General features: G+C 40.5%; 1 protein-coding gene across 4 annotated transcripts in view; it reads right to left on the bottom strand.

Annotated features, from left to right (window-relative positions):
• The window catches only part of ZGRF1 (zinc finger GRF-type containing 1), a 140,608-nt gene that overhangs the window by 33,002 nt on the left and 86,833 nt on the right, over positions 1 to 20,773 (bottom strand). For all 4 annotated transcript variants that reach the window (XM_075860527.1, XM_075860529.1, XM_075860526.1 and 1 more), the window contains 6 exons: positions 14,973 to 15,050; positions 13,252 to 13,399; positions 13,005 to 13,132; positions 8,605 to 8,728; positions 6,121 to 6,297; positions 3,080 to 3,214 (listed from right to left, as the gene is read on the bottom strand). In XM_075860527.1, coding sequence (XP_075716642.1) covers positions 3,080 to 3,214; positions 6,121 to 6,297; positions 8,605 to 8,728; positions 13,005 to 13,132; positions 13,252 to 13,399; positions 14,973 to 15,050 — 790 coding nt within the window. The remainder of the gene's footprint in view (positions 1 to 3,079; positions 3,215 to 6,120; positions 6,298 to 8,604; positions 8,729 to 13,004; positions 13,133 to 13,251; positions 13,400 to 14,972; positions 15,051 to 20,773) is intronic.

The following is a 20,773-nucleotide window of genomic DNA, read 5'->3' on the forward strand; positions in this document are numbered from 1 at the left end:
ATACATGCAGCTATACAACAAATACGAAAAACATGATGTTTTTTTGCCGTGCATTTGTGATAATCACGATAAACAAAATGCCACAAAACCTGCACGTGTAAATACTCCCCCTCTTTAACAATTAGCTGCGTCAGTAGGACATGATTAGGACAGGTTTTCAACCCTCTGGATGTAAACAGGAGTGCTCCCATTCACTGACAGCAGAGATCTTGAAAATGGGCAGGAATCGCCGTACACATGTTAGAATAACTTTTCAATGTACAGTAAAAAAAATAAAAGCTTTATGCCCCTTTCAGTGTGCCTCTTAAATCCGTACTCCTATTCACAATCTCTGCACTTCGTTACTGTTTCTGTGGTAGTTACAGCTGAGGAAGCGTAATCTCGCGAGATTACGCGGTAAATGACAAGTTACAACGAGATCACGCTTCCTCGGCTGTAACTACCATAGAAACAGTAACGAAGTGCAGAGATTGTGAATAGACATCCCGTGGAATGTCTATTCACTCTCTAAACACTTCAGTATTGTTAATGTGTTACTATAAGACAGCACATAAGGATCTAGCAGGATCCCTATGCGCTGAGTAAATGAATGGAGAGGAGTGCATGAGGCTGATTGGTCAGCGTCATACACTCCTCTGTACAACGCCCACTTGGCCTAAAGTAAAAATACGCCCACTTGGGCATTAAGCAACTCATTAGCATAAATCTTAAATCGCTGATAAAGTGGTGAGAATAGATCGTTTTTCTACATAAAAAGCATTGCTGTCACCTACATTATAGCGCCGATCTCCTTATATAGGAGATAGGGCACTTATAATGTGGTGACAGAGTCTCTTTAAGTCTTAAGTCTATGTAACACTTTCATGACTGGATGTCTGATAAGCCTTGGTGACGAGAACAAATTTATTTAATTTTTTTCCTTTGTTGACGTGAATATTTTTTGGTGTATGTTTATTTATTTTTTTGCAAGGCAGATGTGGCCTTCCTCCTGTACCAAGTGTAGCAAAAAAGGTTTCTAAATATTCTATACAGTTAAAACGTATCATTTTCAGATTAAGACGGTAATGGCTAAGATATGGTGGCTTTTGAAGAGTCAGGAAAAATTTGTCTACATTCAGATACAACTTGTAACAGAAACTGTCGTTGTTCTTCGTCTTTCGTCAAAGAGGAATTGAAGTCTTGGATTAATTTTATACCCCTTTCAGCTGTGTCATTAACAACCCTAAAACCGTTCACTATTTTTTTTAGCTTTTAAATAATGGAGATTTTCACACTATACATCGGGATCAGTATTTAAAAATTCTGTATCGATTTCAAATCTCTTAAAAAAATTTAGGAGAAGCAAAAAAATCAACTTCTTTGTCCAATAAATGATGAACTTGTTTGAGACGGAGTGTTGCTTTTACATCCCTGTCATTACAATCATCTTCATAATTTTTTACTTTGGACCTTAAATTTCCAACCATGCTTGTTTTGACATTTTTTCCCGATGTATCATCGAAAAATGAAAATGCAACTTGCTCCGAGTTGTGATACCAGAGATGGCTTATCATTTTAGACAGTGCCTTGTCTGCAACCACTTTATCAATTTCCCAGTATTTAACTAAAGATTTCAATAATTGTAGGTCTTGGTTGGGGGCCAAAGTGGGTTTGGGGACATTGAACCACGCTTTTACATAAATATTGATTAGAAATAAACAAATATCTTCAATACCTTTTTTCTCTAAATCAGTTAACGTAAATTGATCCCTGAAAAGATATATTTTGAGAGAATAAATGGCCTTTGCCATCCATCTGGCGTGATGAATAGCGCCAGGTACTTTAAAAAAAATGTCTTTTGGTGGAAGATGTCCTAAAAGAGTTAAGCAAAGTTGGATGAATTCTTTATATTCATCCCTGGGCTGTTGGTTTTTTAATTGTTCAAAAAACTTGAAATTTGCTCCTCATTAATTATTTTATGTCTAATATTTTCATCTTCTATTCCGGTTTTGTATTTCGTCTTGTTTAGCCTAGAACACCCAGTCTTGAATTTTCAAAAAATATCTGGCTGAGGACCAGTGAATGAGCCCATTTTGCAATGAGAAACTGCTTTTAGAATAACTTCAAAAATATGGTGGCGACATGCTAAATACAGAAGGTTTTTCTCTAATTGCTCTAGCAAAACACAGGTTCCCCTAAGGCGACCAGTATTTACTGCCATGGTATCAAAACACATTGCCTGGATTTTCCCAACTGCCCCCCAATGTTCAACTGCTGATAATACAGCTTTTGCCTGAGTAATCCCCATACTATTTTCAACTGTTCTTCATCCCCACAACTAATCAAAATTGCTACCCCCTCCACATTTTCTTTACTCAACATATCTGGAAGCAGTTTCCCATCCCAGTGCACAACAGCTAAAAATGCTAAATACCACTAAATCTATAAGTTTTAGCAACAAAGTCATGAAATCAAACTTCAAGACAACAAAATTTCCTATAAAATGAGACAAGAATCAGGTTTCTAGGACGAATGGTTTCCATTTTAAATATGAAAAACTGAGATTTTTTTGCTAAAAGTCGCTGTTTTTCTAAACTTTAACCTCAATGAGGCACAGGTTAACGTTATGAAGTTGAGCTGAAACTTTGCCAATCAAATTTTCTAGCCAATTGACAACTTTTAGGGAGGGGGTCCTCCGAAAGATAGACCGAGAATAAAATTTCCCCCTACACCTTGTGCCCACCCTAGTGGGCATGCATAGTTTAGGCTGCATTTATTAACAAATGTAAAAGGTAAATGGCACACATTTGTGGTGCAAATCTACATCAGCTTAAGGCAGGCATAGAAAGATATTTTTTTTGTTGTCAGTCTAAGATGTCAAAATGCGTCAAATTTATTAGGGGGTGTACGCCTTTTAATAAATTTGGTGCACCTCTCGCTAACTACCCTCTCCACTTTGACTGGCCCGTCATTTTGCACGCCACTGTGATATGAGTGTGGGACTCCTATGCAAAATGTATCGCTGTCACACAAGCTTTCTGCAGTACATTTCGAGTCAAAATAAATATAAACACAGAGGTTGAGACGGAGTAAAACAAACCTTATTCATTTGTGATTTGTAGAGCGTAATAACGCCAATCATGGATCCCTGTATTCCACTTGCGACCAGTGACTGAATAAGTTTCACTGTGAAGCTGGCTTCCTCCACATTACAGAAGCTGCTATTCCCCTCCACCTACAAAAAAATTATTGTAACTCCTGAGAATAATCTAAAAACAGAGACCTGTCATTATAATAACAACGTCTCATAATAAATATAAACATATGCGTATGAGTTTTTCTTGAAATAACTACCATTAACATGTTGCTTGCTACAGCTTATTAAATTGTGTGAAGAGAGTTAACATAACTAAATAAGGAATACTGTTATAATGAATATAATGGTAGCTTTATTCAGTTTTTAACCCCTTCCCGCTGTGGCCACTTTTGACCTTCCTGGCAGAGCCTTATTTTTCAAATCTGACATGTGTCACTTTTTAATGTGGTAATAACTTTGGAATGCTTTTACCTATCCAAGCAAATCTGAGATTCTTTTTTCGTGACATATTTGACTTTATACTAGTGAAAAAGTTAGTTGATAAATGCAATATTTATTTCTGAGAAACACCAAAATTTTGAGAAAATTTGAAAAAAATAGCATTTTTCTAAATTTACATGTATCTGCTTGTAAAACATAGTAATACCACACAAAATAGTTACTAGTTAATATTTCCCACGTCTACTTTATGTTTGCATCGTCCTTTTATTTTTTTAGGACGTTACAAGGCGTAGAACTTTAGCAGCAATTTCTCACATTTTCAAGAAGATTTCTATTCTATTGGCTGGATCGGAGGCTAGCTCCGGCCCTGGCCATTACATCAGGGTGTCAGCTGTAACATTCAGCTGGCACCCGGCAGTGATGGTGCGGGGTTAGCTCCGGAGCCCGCACTATCACCGCGATGTAATGGTACTGCGCTTTGCGGGAAGACCTGCCCGACAGCGCCGTGTTCGTATACAGCGGATGTCGGGAAGGGGTTAAGATTGCTATATAGAGAGAAGAAACTGAATCTGAACTATTCAATACACAATGGATTTCATTCATATAAAGACCTCTAAGTGGTTGACATTGGCCATCACTTAAAAGGGGTTCTCCATAAACCACATTTAAAACAGATATTTAGGTGATAAATGTCTGATCGCTAGGGATCCAAGGAGTTGGACCCCCAGCAATAATGAGAACGCGGGTCCCCAAATCCTGTGTGTGAATAGAGCAGTAGTAAGCAAGCGTTACCACCATTCTATTCACTGTCTATGGAGCTGACGGAGGAAGTAGAGTACAGTGCTCGGTTATCTCTGTCAGTCCCAGATAGTGAATAGAGCAGTGGTTACACATGCACATTACCGTTCCATTCACACTGGGGATTTAGGAGACCCGCATTCCTGTAACCGCTGGTGGTCCCAGCAGTCGATCCCCGACCGATCAGACCTTTATCATCTATCCTGTGGATAGGAGATAAGTGCAGTTTATGGGAAAACCCCTTTAAGGAAAATTTTCATGAAATGTCCTTTTATATTTTATAATCAAAATCTATGTTCTAAAAATACAGGTACCATTTTTTTGCTGATTGCACTGGGAACAGTGCCATGGGAAACGTGATTTCACGCAACAGATCCACCTAAATAGCTTATAATTTATTTTAAAACAATCTTGCAAATAGCATACATTTTGCATATATCGTTGCACTACATTTCATTTTACCATCGTTTTGCTATTTAAATCGTACATAAGCAACATTGCAATCAAAATCATTACCTTTCTATTGCTTATTTAAAAATAATTTATGCACCTATAATATGCATAACACACATACAATAAAGGGTGTTTTACACTGGGCGATTATCGGGCAGACGAGAGTTCATAGAACGCTCGTTGCCGATAATTGCCCTGTGTAGACATGGCAGCGATCAGCAGATGAACAAGCAAATGCTGATCTTATAGTTTTAAAAAAGTTAAATGTTGTCGGGAGCAATTCTCCATCGACATGATAATAATGTATGGGGACGAATGATCGTGGTAACGACTGCTTGTCCCCATACATAGTTCCGCGTGACAGGAGAAAACGTGCACCGATCAACGATGTCTCGTTGATCGGCGCTCGCTGCGCCGGTTGATTATCGGCCGGTGTAATAGGGGCTTAAAGAGGCTCTGTCACCAGATTTTGCAACCCCTATCTGCTATTGCAGCAGATAGGCGCTGCAATGTAGATTACAGTAACGTTTTTATTTTTAAAAAACGAGCATTTTTGGCCAAGTTATGACCATTTTTGTAGTTATGCAAATGAGGCTTGCAAAAGTCCAAGTAGGCGTGTTTAAAAGTAAAAGTCCAAGCGGGCGTGTATTATGTGCGTACATCGGGGCGTTTTTAATACTTTTACTAGCTGGGCGTTCTGACGAGAAGTATCATCCACTTCTCTTCAGAACGCCCAGCTTCTGCCAGATCACGCTGTGACGTCACTCACAGGTCCTGCATCGTGTCGGACACATCGGCACCAGAGGCTACAGTTGATTCTGCAGCAGCATCAGCGTTTGCAGGTAAGTAGCTACATCGACTTACCTGCTAACGCCGATGCTGCTGCAGAATCAACTGAAGCCTCTGGTGCCGATGTGTCCTCGCTCGTCTGACACGATGCAGGACCTGTGAGTGACGTCACAGCGTGATCTGGCAGAAGCTGGGCGTTCTGAAGAGAAGTGGATGATACTTCTCGTCAGAACGCCCAGCTAGTAAAAGTATTAAAAACGCCCCGATGTACGCACATAATACACGCCCACTTGGACTTTTACTTTTAAACACACCCAGTTGTACTTTTGCAAGCCTCATTTCCATAACTACAAAAATGGTCATAACTTGGCCAAAAATGCTCGTTTTTTAAAAATAAAAACGTTACTGTGATCTACATTGCAGCGCCGATCTGCTGCAATAGCAGATAGGGGTTGCAAAATCTGGTGACAGAGCCTCTTTAACACAGTGAATCTTTAACACCTATGATTTGTGAAACAATTCAATATAGTAATAAATTAATCCACATTTCCCTTTAAACATACCTTCTCGATGCCGTTCGCATTATAAAAACATAATGTGGGTAACCAGTCCAATAGGGGTTTCCTGTCTTCATGTGATACTCCATCTAAAAGTTGCCCTTCATAAAACAGCTCATTAACTACAGCACTAATAGAGGGATGACAGCGATACTGAGTCTTCAGCATAACTGCTTGATGTCCCTGGAGATCAAGAAAATCAGGTGATTTAGAATGAATTGAAGTTCTATACTATTTATAAGATGAATACATTAAAAAATAGAAGATTTTGAGTTGAAATCACTGCAGATTATTACAAGAGCAAAAATCCCACACAAGAATTGAAATACTAATATTCTTGTTATTAGACATTGTCGAAATGGTGATCATTACAACAGAAATTTGGTATAAAATGCTATTAAAATGTGATTATATAAAAAAAAAAGTAACATGGCGAACCAAAGAATATGTCCTGCACATTTATGGCTAGCCTTAAAGGGGCATTCCATTTTCAGCAAATTGTTTTTTTTTTTGTATAATGCAAAATTATAACATTTTCCAATATACTTTCTGTATTCGTTTCTCAAGGTTGTCAGTATCACTGCTTGCAGTCATTCAATAGTAACCTTTATTGTTTACTTCTGTCCTGGTTATGTGATGGACACACAGGTGCAGGGCTCGTTACAAGACCCAGCGCTGATAACTGTAACGATCCCAGAACCTGTGTGTCCATCATATGTCCAGGACAGATATTTATCCACTGAACACAACCCTCGTAAAATGGATAAATGCTCCAGTACTGTTTGGATTATTTAACAATAACCAACCGTCTGACAAACAAGATGATTAGGTGTAACAATAATTATAACAGAAATTATTTTAAACATGCTTTTGAATATAATCATTAACCTCTTCCCGCCGCAGCAGTTTTTTTGGTTTTCGCTTCTTTCCTTCCCACCTTCCAAAAGCCATTACTTCTCTCTATCCAGCACTGATCAGCAGCCTCTTCTCTCTATCAGTGCTGGATAGAGAGAAGGGGCTGCCGATTAGTGCAGTGAAATAGCTCGCTCTACGTGTAAAGAGAAGCAGAGAAAACGGGTCCGTAAATACGGGTGGAATACGGGTGACAAAGGACCCGTATTTACGGGAGGGGAAAAATACAGTCGTGTGCATGGGGCCTTAGGCCTCATGCACACAAACGTATTTTTTTCCTCCCGTAAATACGGGTCCTTTGTCACACGTATTCGACCCGTATTCCACCAGTATTTACGAACCCGTGCCAGTAACTACGGGTCCGGTGTCACCAGTATTCCACCCGTATTTACAGACCCGCTTTCTCTGCACTAATTCGGCAGCCCCTTCTCTCTATCAGTGTTGGATAGAGAGAAGGGGCAGCCCTTTCGGGCAGAGTTTCCACAGCGATTGAAAGTAAAAGAAGTTCATACGTACCATGGCCGTATTCTTGGTGACGCGTCCCTCTTTTGACATCCAGTCCTACCTCCCTGGATGACGCGGCAGTCCATGTGACCGCTGCAGCGGTCACATGGTATGAAACGTCATCCCGGACTGGAGGAAGAAGCAGGGAGTTCTGGGTAAGTTAACTTTTAATACTATTAACTCCAGCGGCAGTCACTGTCCCGGGTGATGAAAGAGTTACTGCCAATCAGTTAACTCTTTCAGCACCCTGGACAGTGACTATCCCCTGACGTCGCCTAGCAACGCTCCCGTAATTATGGGTGCACACACGTAGCCACCCGTAATTACAGGAGCCCCATAGACGTCTATGGGCCTGCCCGTGCCGTTATTACGGCCTGAAATAGGACATATTCTATATTTTTCAACGGCACGGGCACCGTCCCGTAAGCATACGGGAAGGTACCCGTGGCCAATAGACGTCTATGGGCCCGTAATTACGGGCCGTAATTATGGCTTATAATTACAGGCGTTTTTACGTTCGTGTGCATGAGGCCTTACCCACGCAGAAAACACACCACTCCATCGACGGAAAAAAAAAGTTATAGCGCTCACAATATGGGGACACAAAACAAATTTTGTTTTACAAATTGTTTATTTGCAAAAGTAAGTACATCATAAGAAAAATTATATAAATTTGGTATCGGCATAATCTCATTGATTCGCAGAATAAAATTAACATTTTGTTTTTACCACACTTTCAAAGTTGTAAAAATGGAACTAAAAAACCCAAAATGAGGCATCGCTGTAATTTTCTCATTCCACCCCACAAATATTTTTTTTTAACGTTTTACAGTATATTATATGGTACATTAAATGTCACCATTAAAAACTACAAGTCCTTGCTAAAAAACAAACAAACCAAAAAACAAGCCCTCGTACGGCTATGCTGATGGAAAAATAAAAAAGTTATGGCTTTTAAAAAACTAAATTGGAAAAATGGCTGCAGCGGCAAGGGATTAATAGTTTTTTTCTACAAAAACAACAGAGCAGAATAACAGAGACAAATGCTAGTGTGAGCAGGCACAATAAGCATACCATTAGGCAAAGCCGATTGAAGAGAGTTTGTTCTAGTCCATATGCATGATTAGCATCAGAGCCCTGAATAGTAGGAGAAAGTTGCTTTGGGTCCCCAACCAGGATCAGCTTTTCACACTGAAATCTACAAATGGCAGAAAAGGCTAATTTAATAGAATAAAAAATATGTATGTTCTTCAAACAAGGTTTATGTTTATCTTTATTTACCTTATGACATGTCAGGGGATAGCGTTTGTGGTGGTCTGTGAGCTAAGCCCACATTAATTGCCAGAGTGAATGTGCCCCTTTGGCTTATCACAGAGGTTTTGGTAAGAATTGACAGTACTTGAATTGAGGCAGTAAAGAGAGTGAAATGCACATTACCGTGATATGTATTACAATGAGAGAGCCCTTAGCCTATTGGAGATTTGGAAATCTCAAGGTGAAGTTCTCCTTCATTCTAGATTGCTGGGGGCTTAGGCACGAACTCATGTCAGTAGATAGATATACGTAAACATTTATTTTAAATGCTATAGACACTTTGTACTGCAATTCTTTTGTTTGTTTGTTCATTTATCTTCTAAATCCAAAATTATGCAACTTTCTAAATAGTCTTTATTAAAAATGTCCTACCATTTAACTGCTGTACAGTCTGTGCAGCTCCTGTACATAGTTTTTTGTCCTGCTGCTTCTGACAGCACGCTGATCCTGGTTGTGTCGGCTTTATGTGCTCTGACTTCTCTTAAAAGGCCCTTTTACACTGGGCGATTATCTTGCAGACAAGAGTTCATATAGCACTCGTTGCCGATAGTTGCCCTGTGTAAACAGGGCAGCGATCAGCAGATGAACGACCGCTCGTCCCCATCCATAGCTCCGTGTGACAGGAGCAAACTAGCGCCGATCAACGATGTCTCGTTGATCGGCGCTCGCTGCACCAGCCTTTTGTCGGCCGGTGTAAAAGGCCCTCTAGTGTTTAGAGATAGCAGCAAGGAAGGAGATTGTACACAGCAGATCAGAGTGTGGAGAGGGGGAGAAAGCATCAATGTCTTGAGGGAGGGCAGATAACAGAGGCTGTCAGTATCAGAGTAAAGATAGGGAGGAGAACACACAGGTAGTGTATGAGTATGGAGAGAAAAGAGAGAACTCACGGACACAGCAGGGGAGGGAGAGTCACAAACTCATCATCAGTGTCTGTCGTCACAAGGAAGAGCATATACCTCATGGGCTGTAGAAGGAGAAAGTAGTACAGGAATGAAGCTGTGCTGATACATTGGAGCTAGTGAAGGCAGCAGCATCCAAGACACAGAGAGCTTATATCCAGCATGTATTACTGGAGGCGGGGTGGGGGTTGGGGGGGGGGGGGGGTCACGCCAACTTGAGAAATGTCTAAACTAGGAGCAGGTTACAAACTGAATCTAAGGGGATCTAAAAATGAATGAATGAAGATTCGCGTCTGAAATATAGCGCAACTTTTTTTTAGCTCCAGGTAACTACTAATATATGTAGAAATTATTATTTCAATGTCAAATGTTTCTATAGCCTTTAAAGTACACATTCCATGGGTTTTGGCTACTCGAGGACTTAAATACCTTGAACAACTCTTCCCTGACTACTCGAGTAAACCCAAATTTGAACCTCAACATTTGGTTTTCCAAACAAAGACATGCTTTACAAGCACAGTGTGGGTCCCTACAGCCGCAGTTAAATAGTTCTAAATCGGAGGACCTCCTCCATATGCCAGATTTGGAGACGCCTCTTAGACACATTTATACATTACTACAATCTAGTAGTGCGCGACCCTTTGATAAAGCACTTGTATACCTGATATTTCCTCTCATGATTGGGAGGATGTAATAGACTCCTATTTAATTTCAGTACTTATTGTCCGAGGCTTAGTCATTCAGTCCAAATTTTTTCATTGTGTATATTTCACCCCAGCTAAACTAAAAACTATGGGTACCTATCCCATGTTGGTCCGGTTTTGGTCTGCAGTGCTTTTCATAAATAAACACTTTACATTTTCCAGAGTACTCTTTCCGCAAGTGTGTCTCCTGGGTATTATAGATCACTTAGTTAAAGTAATGTATTGGAGATTGTTAATCAGGTTCCTACTGTTTTGTGTCAGGAAATTAGTAGTTATGGCACGGAAATCCACTGACTGTCCCTTTATATGACTAGGAATAGCCCAGTGAAATTTGAACAAATTTGGGCCACTTGGCTTAATACTCTGGAAACCACATTTGCAGACCCGCTATAAAAGGTTTAGAGACATCCCCTTTAGGGATTTAGTATACGGTCTATGCAATGGCGAGAGAGCGGTGTGTGAGTGTGTTGTATGGATGCTGTATAACTAAGAAAATGTTTGTAAATGGTTTCTTTGTCTCTAATCTACTACTGTACTATTTTTTTCTCTACTCAGTGTATAATCCAGAAAGTGCATAGATCTGACATGTCTATATTTCATTTGAAGTTTTTGGTTTTGTTATAAAAAAATTATGCATTCTAATGAAAGGTCTCCTTTATATTAACCCCTTAATACCGAAGGTATTTTGAACCTTAATGACCGAGCAATTTTGTAAGTTTTTCCATCGTCGCATTCAAAGATCTAGAACTTTTTGGTTTTTGCGCCGACATAGCTGTATAAGGACTTTTTTTTTTGAGGGACAAGTTGTATTTTATAATAGCACCATTTTGGTGTACATATAATTTATTGATTGACTTTTTAATAACTTTTTTAGTGGGGTACTGGAAAAAAAAATGAAATTTCACAATTTTTTTGCGTCTTAATTTTACGCCGTTTACCGAGTGGTATAAATAACATAATAACTTTATTCAGCCGGTTGTTATGATTGCGGCGATACCAAATTTATATGGATTTGTTTATGTTCCTACTTTTACACAGTAAAAATACATTTTTTTCAAAATTATTTGCTTTTGTACCGCCATATTTTAAGAGCCATAACTTTTTTATTTTTTGACCGATGCAGTTGTATGAGGGCTTTTTTTTTGCGGGACGACTTATCGTTTTTATTGGTATTATTTTGGAGTAGATGCGACGGTTTGATCACTTTTTATCAAATTCTTTTGAAGGCAGAATGAACAGAAAACAGCAATTCTGGCGTTGTTTTTTTTTCATATTTTTTACGGCGTTCACCTTGCGGGTTAAATAATGTAATAGTTTTATAGTTGGGTTCGTTACGGACGCGGCGATACCAAATGTGAGTAACTTTTTTTCATACTAAAGTATGGGGAAAAAGTGGGGGGTTTTATTATTTTTTTTACTTGGGACATTTATTTATTTATTTCAAACTTTATTTAACTTTTTTTAACTTTATTCTTAGTCTCACTGGGGGACTTTACTGTGCAAACTTTTGATCGCTATTATTATACACTGCAATACTTCTGTATTGCAGTGTATTATTGCCGGTCAGTGTAAAACTGACAGGCATCTGTTAGGTCATGCTTCTGGCATAGCCGAAAAGGCAATCACTAAAGGCAGACCTGGGGGCCTTTGTTAGGCCCTCAGGCTGCCATAGAACCCATCGGCACCTCGCGATGCACGCGGGGATGCCAGTGGGATGAGAGAGGGAGCCCCCTCCCTCTAAAATCACTCAGATGCGGCACTGGCTATTGAGTGCCGCATCTGAGGGGTTAAATATGATCGGAGAACACTGATAGTGGTCTCCGATCGTTGCCCTGAAGCCCGAGGCTGTTAGCAACAGCACGGGCTTCAGGAGATCCCCGCACGATGCGAGGAAAGTTATTCTGAAGTGCCCACGTGAAAAGGCGGCGCTTCAGAAGAATTACCCTGAATGGCCGACGTAAAAACACTATACGCCGGTCGTTAAGGTATGTGCACACGATGAGAGGCTTTTACGTCTGAAAAGACAGACTGTTTTCAAGAGAAAACAGCTGCCTCGTTTCACACGTAAATGCTCCTCCTCGTATTATGCGAGGCGTCTGTGACGCTCGTAAATCTTGAGCTGCTCTTCATTGAGTTCAATGAAGAACGGCTCAAATTACGTTGCAAAGAAGTGCCCTGCACTTCTTTGCCGAGGCAGTCACTTTACTCGTCGTCGTTTGACAGCTGTCAAACGACGACGCGTAAATTACAGGTCGTCTGCACAGTACGTCGGCAAACCCATTCAAATGAATGGGCAGATGTTTGCCGACGTATTGTAGCCCTATTTTCAGACGTAAAACGAGGCATAATACGCCTCGTTTACGTCTGAAAATAGGTCGTGTGAACCCAGCCTAAGGGGTTAAAGGTCTGTTTGTCATAAATGGAAATATCAGGTTCAGAAATATGGGTTACAACCCTACTGTTCAAGTAAAACCAGATAAAATCTAATGTATATGTTCTGAAAAAATATTGCATAGAATACTATAAATATGATTCAGTATGGCCATGTGGACATTACCTGGCAATTGGAAGCAAAGATGCTGGCTCTGTCATCTGACTGCATTCATCAAGAACCACAACTGGGAATTTCAGATTACTCAAACAAGGGAAGGGACAAGCTGCACAAGTTGCACCAACCACACGAACCTGGCAACAAGCAACATAATTATTACATTGCAAAGAAATTTGCTCCTATATTGAGTGGGTCAATACTTTATCCAATTTATAATTTATGCCAAACATTCTCAATACAGAACACCACATACCTGTCCCAGCAATGTCTTATTGGTGCCCAGTTTATGCAACTCAATACTTTTTCGAACATATGCCTTTTCTCCAGGGGTTAAGTCCTCCTTTAATAGAGCTTGAAGTTCTTTAAGTTGTTCACTTTCATTCTCAGACCCAGAATGCAAACTTCAAATGTGACATCATTGCAGGGGTCATTGAGGAAAACGTATATGGACAGTGACAAAATCAGACAGTGATATCATGAAAATACGAAGCCAAAGATTATTAGTTCAATACACAATAACACTCTTATAAAATAAAAATCGTAAAACTAGATCAGTTCCTCATCTACATTTTTTTATTTCTAAAAATTTTACAGGAAAGGAGTAAGTCGTAGTCCGCATCCTGTAAAGCCTCTTTTTGCCTTCTATGACTTCATTTTACCACCACCAATTCTGAGACAAACTCTTTGTTAGGGATATGCTGCCTGACAAGCCAATTTGTAAATCTGTAGCCGGCATAAGCAGACTGTTTCGCATGACTCAACTAATTCAATAAGATTGATAAAGCATGGACAGCAGAAATATAGCTTGCCAGCAATACATTTATGCCATTACTCAACTAAAACGGAGTTATTAATCTGCTTTTCAAAATATAAATTTTGGTTAAAGTACCTCTGAGTATGTGTGAATCTCTGTACTGCTGAAGCATGAAGGTTCTAGAAGTATATTTAACAGATCTTCATAATATATCACAACTAGAAATAAATCCAATCTCCGTAAATTCTAGGTGTATGTCTTTGCTTGTGAAACAAAATCTTAAAACGATTTAAAAAAAATTTAATTCTGCTTAAAGGACCAGTGTCACGAAAAAAATGTATTTAGATCTATTTGCTTTTAGTGTTTTATTAAACATTTTTTTATTTATTTGTGTGTTTGTGTTTTACTTTTTTTTATTTTTTCACTTTTTCTTGTCCATGGGGGCTGCCATTTTTTTTTCCATCTCTGTATGTGTCGATTAACGACACATACAGACATGGAATACGGCACATACAGTCCCATAGTGAATGCGAACGGGGCCCGTTCCATCCACTATGCTGTACGCCTTCTGTGTGGGAACGGCGCATGCGCCGCTCCCACACAGTCCAAATTGAACTGTGCGACGTCCGGCGCCATTTTCTTGTGGATCGGAAGTCGCGGCCGGACAGTAAGATTACTACTTCCGGTCGCGGCTTCCGGACGTGTGCACTTGGAGCGGAGGTAGAAGACGGAGCGGACGGACCGGAGGGAGCGGCGGCGGCAGGAGCAGGTAAGTTAGGTCTGTGTATGTACGGGTTTTACTGTGTGTTTTACTGTGTGTTTACTACTGTATGTTAACCTACTACACTGTGTGTTAGCTCAAAAAATTTCGACACACAGTGTAGGATGTTTGACCGTTCAATCCCCTCGTTTCTCCCGGCACTAGCCAGGACAAAGGAGGGGGGATTCTGAGAGCTCACTAGAGCGAGTGAGTTTTCTCAAATTTTGCAGCATAAAGCAATGTGGTTGCTTTACCACATGCAATGCTGCAATTTTGGGAATTGCTCCATCTAGTGACCAGCGCTGGGAAATATTATAAATTAGAATCTAATTTATAATATTTCCTGACTCGTGAAAAAATTAACAAAATTAGAACAATGTTTAATCACCTATACACTAATTGTTTAACTATAGTATAATGGCAAATGTAAATATAGCACAGCTCGTAGGCCTGAGCTCACCTGTGAGGTAGGATGGGCTTTGCAATTTTTCTTATACTTCCAACTCGAATAAACCGGTCAAACCCGAGATCCAGTAATCTGTAATTAACAAATCACAACATGCCTATGTCACAGACTCCTCAATAAACATACATTGGCAAAGGCTAGGTTCAAATCACGTTTTTACATCCTGTTGAACTGTACTTTTTTTTTTATCCAAGAATGCCTATCCTGTTGCTATTGACTTCTATCGTACGAAAAACAAGATCTGTCTGGATCCTGTTTATCAGGACAAAAAAACTGCCTCATAATTGTGTCCAGTTGTATCCTGATTTAACCCCTTTGAGACACACACAATTTTCGTTTCTTAATTTTCCCATCATTGCATTCTAAGAGCCATAACTTTTTTTCTTTTCCTGTCAACTTATGTATACGAGGGCTTATTTTTGTGCTACGAGTTGTAGTTTGTAATGACACCCTTTAATGTACCAAATAACGTATTGGGAAACTGAAAGAAAAATTATTTGTGGGGTGGAATTCGAAAAAAAACTATTGCACTATTGTTTTCTGGGTGTCATGTTAACCGCGTTCACCAGGTGGTAAAAACGACACGTTATCTTTATTCTGTGGATCAATATGACTACGGCAATACCAAATTTATGTGTTTTTTTTTATGGTTTACTGCTTTTAAAAAAGAAAAACGATGTTAAAAAAATAAATAAAAATGCTTTGTGTTGCCATATTCTGAGAGCCATAACTTTTATTTCTCTGTCGATTGAGAGCATGAGGGCTTGTTTTTTGTGAGGCGACATGTAGTTTTTATTGGTACGATTTTGGTACCAGCGACTACGACTATTGACCACGGAATCTGAGGGGTTTAACAGCCAGGATCGGTGTTATCTCCCGGCTGTTGCAACTGCTGCGTATACTGCGGGCGCAGCTCCTGAGCTCACGCGTATTGTGATGGCATACAACCAGCGAAATAGTATGTCGCATGTTGCCAAGGAGTTAATGGTAAATTTGGCCAACAAAAAAATACAAAACGGTAACTTTCAACAGGATGCACAAATGTGGTGTGGACAGAGCCTAATAAACATGCATTGGTTATGCACTGGGGAAGTGTCACAAATTTAGGCCTCATGCACACGACCGTAGCCATGTGCACGGCCGACCTGATTTTCAGGTCGGCCGGCCGCAGAGTGTCATCCGCGAGCCGCCCGCAAGTCGCGGGCCGTGCACATGGTCGCGTCCAGTATTTTCTATGAGCCTGGACTCCTACAGTCGTGTGCATGGGCCCATAGAAATGAATGGGGCCGCAATTCTCCCGTGTATTTTCGTGGGAATTGCGGCCGCAAAAGCACGTTTGTGTGCATGGGGCCTTAGTGTCTTTAGATGTGTTAATCAGTGCAGCTACTCATAGAAATCTATAGTATATTGTAAAAATTTATGACATTTAAAGGTCACCCAGCAACACTTATTGATGAACCTTTTAATCACAACACATTTTCATTGCTATTGCTTGTTAAAGCCTTATTTATTCCTTAAAGGAGATCTAACAGAAGAGATATATAAAAGGCCCTTTCACTGTACATTAAATACATATTTGCCACTAGTCAAACTAGATAGAATGTTGCAATTGATGTATTTGTCACAAAGACAATTCTGTCCATATGCCGATTAAGAGGGAAACCCGTTCGAGCCCCCCCTGCTCTAAGAGCAGAGAGCCGCTAACAAACAGAAGCTCTTCCTCTGGTGGACTCGCGCGGTCCTGTTACATGGTTAACCATACAGATGGACTGCATGTATAGCCATGTATAGTCTCAAGTAGACGACCCCTTTTTTAACAGGTAGATGGCGCAACGGGCCCAATTTCTATAAACCCTGGCGATCAGCTGTTATTGCAGAGGGAAGCCGCAACTGGCAAAACATTTTATCCTGCAGCGGCCACGGTCTATGTTATACATGGCATTGCCGGGTCTGCCAGAGCGGCACATTAGGAACGAGAGTTCTTTAGGAGAGACCCCTTTAACATAGAAGTAAGAAATTAAAAATGTTTTCCATGTACACTAAGGGGACTGTTATAAATCTCTTTTGCTTGGTCTCTTTCAAACATCATGGTGTCACTTTATAGTCTTACTAACTTTTACACACAAAAAAACATTCTGCATAAACTGTGTGTACCAGGGCTACAAAAGGAAAAGCTACATAGGACAAATACTGTGAATATTTTAAGACAATTATTATATTTACATAGTAATAGTATAGCGTATAGTAATTGGAGGCTTCTTTTCCATGAATGTTTAGGAAAATTGTGTCACATGTTAAACTGTCCCAACTACTTGTGTTAATGTTTAAATGGATGACACACTTCTGCCCGGAGACATCTTATGTGTTGGTAGTGGTGGGGGTTATGGTGTATTGCTGTAATTTACCCAAATTAGCCAGTATTTATGGTTGCTTAAAACCATCTCCTCAGGAAGGTGCATGCAGAATGAGGTAACAGATGTGAGGGATCCTGAGTGAAGCCTGCAGGCAATGACCATGTATAAAATACACACAAAGGAGATGAGCCATGACAAGAACTTCTCTAACAAGGTTATAAATGACAGTTATTACAAATAACATGGTAGCATATGCTTCTTCCATTAAGGCTCGTTCTAGAGTGTCAAGTGCTTGGTCGTACGGTGTTTCCATATTGTTATTTGTCAACCCTCAATAATCTGATATACCCTCCAGCATTAAAGGGATAATCTTCATGTTTTGGTATCAGAGGCTCAATATACAGTTATACGGGTTTAAAAACATGAATGGTAATTGGTTTATCTGAGACAATCTGATCTACTTAACTACACGGTTTCCAAAATATATTCATAATTTTGATGTAAATCCGAATAATCTTTTGTCTGTAAAATAATCCCAGCCTCCCCAATTAAAACAGCATCTCAAACACACAGTAGGGAGCCCAAGCCTATTGGTCTGATAGAAAAATTGCTCAAAGAAAGACGAACATTACACATTTAACATTAAAGTTTTCAGACCGTACACCGCTGGTTGTGGGAGGGGTGAATATCCCTTGCGTGAAGGAATTTAAATACCTGGGAATTCGTGTTTCGGCAAGGGTACAGGAATTTGTCGCTCTGAATATGCAGCCCCTGTTGCCGAGACTGAAAGATTAGATTAAGCTTTGGCTTGGGCTGCCGTTGTCGGTTTTGGGCCGGGCAAATCTGATCAAAATGGTTCTTATGCCTCAGATTCTTTACGTCGTACACAATTCCCCAGTGTGGGTTGCCTAAATATTGGTTTAGGAGGATACATAATTTGTTTAGAGATTTGGTATGGAAAAAGGGGATCCCTAGGATCAAATTAGATAAATTGCAATTGCCAAAAGAACAGGGAGGATTAGCTCTACCAAATGCATGGGTATACTATTTAGCGTCTCAACTACAACACCTTAAGGGATGGAAAAAAAGGGACCAGTGGGATTCATGTGGTAAATTGTTATTTTATTTAGGCCCGCAAACTGATTTGATGGAAGCATAGGAATCACATAAACTGAAAAGGGAGGCGGGGGGGGGGGGGGGGGGTAAACTGACTTTGTTGCTTTTACATAAGGTATGGTGGGAATGCAAAAAATTGTTGAAAGTTACAGGATTATGCCTATATGGAACATCCCGTATCTGTGGGAATTTGCTACCTTGGAAGGCTTTCAGGAGTGGGACCAAAAACTGGATAGATTGGTTTGTCAGCTTTATGAAGGAGGGATTTTCAAGTCGTTCTCTCAATTGCAGGTGAGGTTTGAGCTTCCACATAGACTATTCTATCAATACCTACAATTGCGACATGCAGCTCAAACACAGGCTAGGACGGTTTACTTGAGTTGCTCCACCTTGGGGGTTGTGGAACATGTTCTGGGAGCTAGGGGCACGAAGGGTATTGGTATATAGCACCTTACTCACCAACTTATTGGGGAATCCTATGGCAGAAATAAAAGGCAAATGGGAAGGTGATGTTGGGGCCCTTACTACTGAGGACTGGGGAGAAATATTGGGGTCTCCAAAAGAGTTATCCATTAGTAAAGCGCCTAGACGATGGCAACGGTTTTTGATACATAGGGTGTATAGGACTCCTAAGGTGTTATGGCAAATGCGGATCAGGTCATCAACAGAGTGTCCTAGATGCTCGTCTGATGGGGCTGATTTAAAACATATGTTTTGGGATTGCTCAGCCCTAAACGGGTATTGGCAGGAGGTTCGGGGTATGTTAACGAGGGTGTATGGGAGGGATCTTCCGTTAGATCCTAAGGTCTATGGGAGGGGGAGATCGAGCTGAAATTATGTCTCTTTGAAAGGTGTTATATCATGCAAGACAGCTGATTGCAAAGTACTGGTTACAAAGGGATCCTCCTGGCTTACCTGAGCTGGTAAGCTATGTCATTCATACTATATATTTAGAAAAACAAACATATCTTAAACGCGGGGCATTGCACAAATATGACAAACAATGGGGAAAATAGTTGCAAAGTCATGACTTGGTTGGACCGGATGGGATCTCATAAGGCCCTCTAATGAATGCATATGATCTGGAATATAATATGGCAAGCTACTCGGCTTAGAGAGAATGGGAGGGTACTAAGTACTGCGGTCAGGAAGGGGGGGTTGGTTAGTTTTGGGGGGCGGGGGTTAGGGGTTCATGGAGAGATGTGTTTGAATACATACAGCTGTGTCACATGGTTTAATTATATTAATGTATTGGGTATGTGAGATGGTACGGGCTATTGCGTTTTTGGAGATTCCTAAATGAGAGTTCCTGGAAGGCATTGCTATTTTACAGTGCTACAGGGGTTATAGAGTCTGTATAATATGACAAGGGTCAAGGTATGACATGAGCATATTCTGTATAATTGGGAATTGATATTCTTTATTGTATGTGTCAGCTATATTTTGTGATGTAATTAAATAAAAATGTGTCTGATTTAAAAAGAAAAAAAAGAAAGATTTCAGACCTCAAGTAGAGTTTGCTAAACCCTCACTTCCCAATTACAAGACGTCAGTAAAAGCCTCTCCCCTTAAGATGGGGATAAACACTAAATATGTGCACACATATTCCATCAATTTTAACAGGATTTCTGATCATCTACTGTTTTAATGGGCTATCCAGACTATTAAAGGCTATGTAAGCCTTTGAAGGCATCATGAACTTAGATATGATCGATAAAAGCTGGATCAGCGCTCACCAAAGCCATCAGTGCCGCTGACTTGACAGTTTTGGCTATGACCGCAAGATACAGCTTCTAAGTATCTAGGAAGATTTAATACAACTGTGGCCGCGGACCGTCGTCCTGACTTACCCGCAGACGGCCGCGGCCACAGACGAGCGAGTTCCCGGCGGCATCTCCCTCCTGGGAGACGTAGGCACTCACTTCCTGGTCCAAACACTGTCTCCCGCAGGGTACGCGCGCCCGCGGTTGCACGGCCTTAAAGGGCCAGTACGCGCAACTTTGCAGAATAGCTGCAATTAGCCCAGAATGCCTCTGGACTATAAAAGGGGCTCTGCCCTCTCGATCCTTGCCTGAGCATTGTTGTGTTACCTTAAGTTTGTCCTTGCAAATGGTCTTAGTGTTTTCCAGTTCCCAGTGTTTCCCGTTCCTGCTACCTGTACCCTGTATCCCGTGCTACCGTGCCTTCAAGAGTTGGAGTCGTGTTGTGCCCTCCGCTACATCTAGGGTGTCTGTCTACTGTCGGAGCCTCATCTTAGCCTGAAACCACCGCTACTGTCTACATTGCCTCAGGTACCTTTTCAGAACTATAGACATTGCATTATAT

Source organism: Rhinoderma darwinii, chromosome 1, assembly GCF_050947455.1.
Source record: "Rhinoderma darwinii isolate aRhiDar2 chromosome 1, aRhiDar2.hap1, whole genome shotgun sequence".
Taxonomy (NCBI): Eukaryota; Metazoa; Chordata; class Amphibia; order Anura; family Rhinodermatidae; genus Rhinoderma; species Rhinoderma darwinii.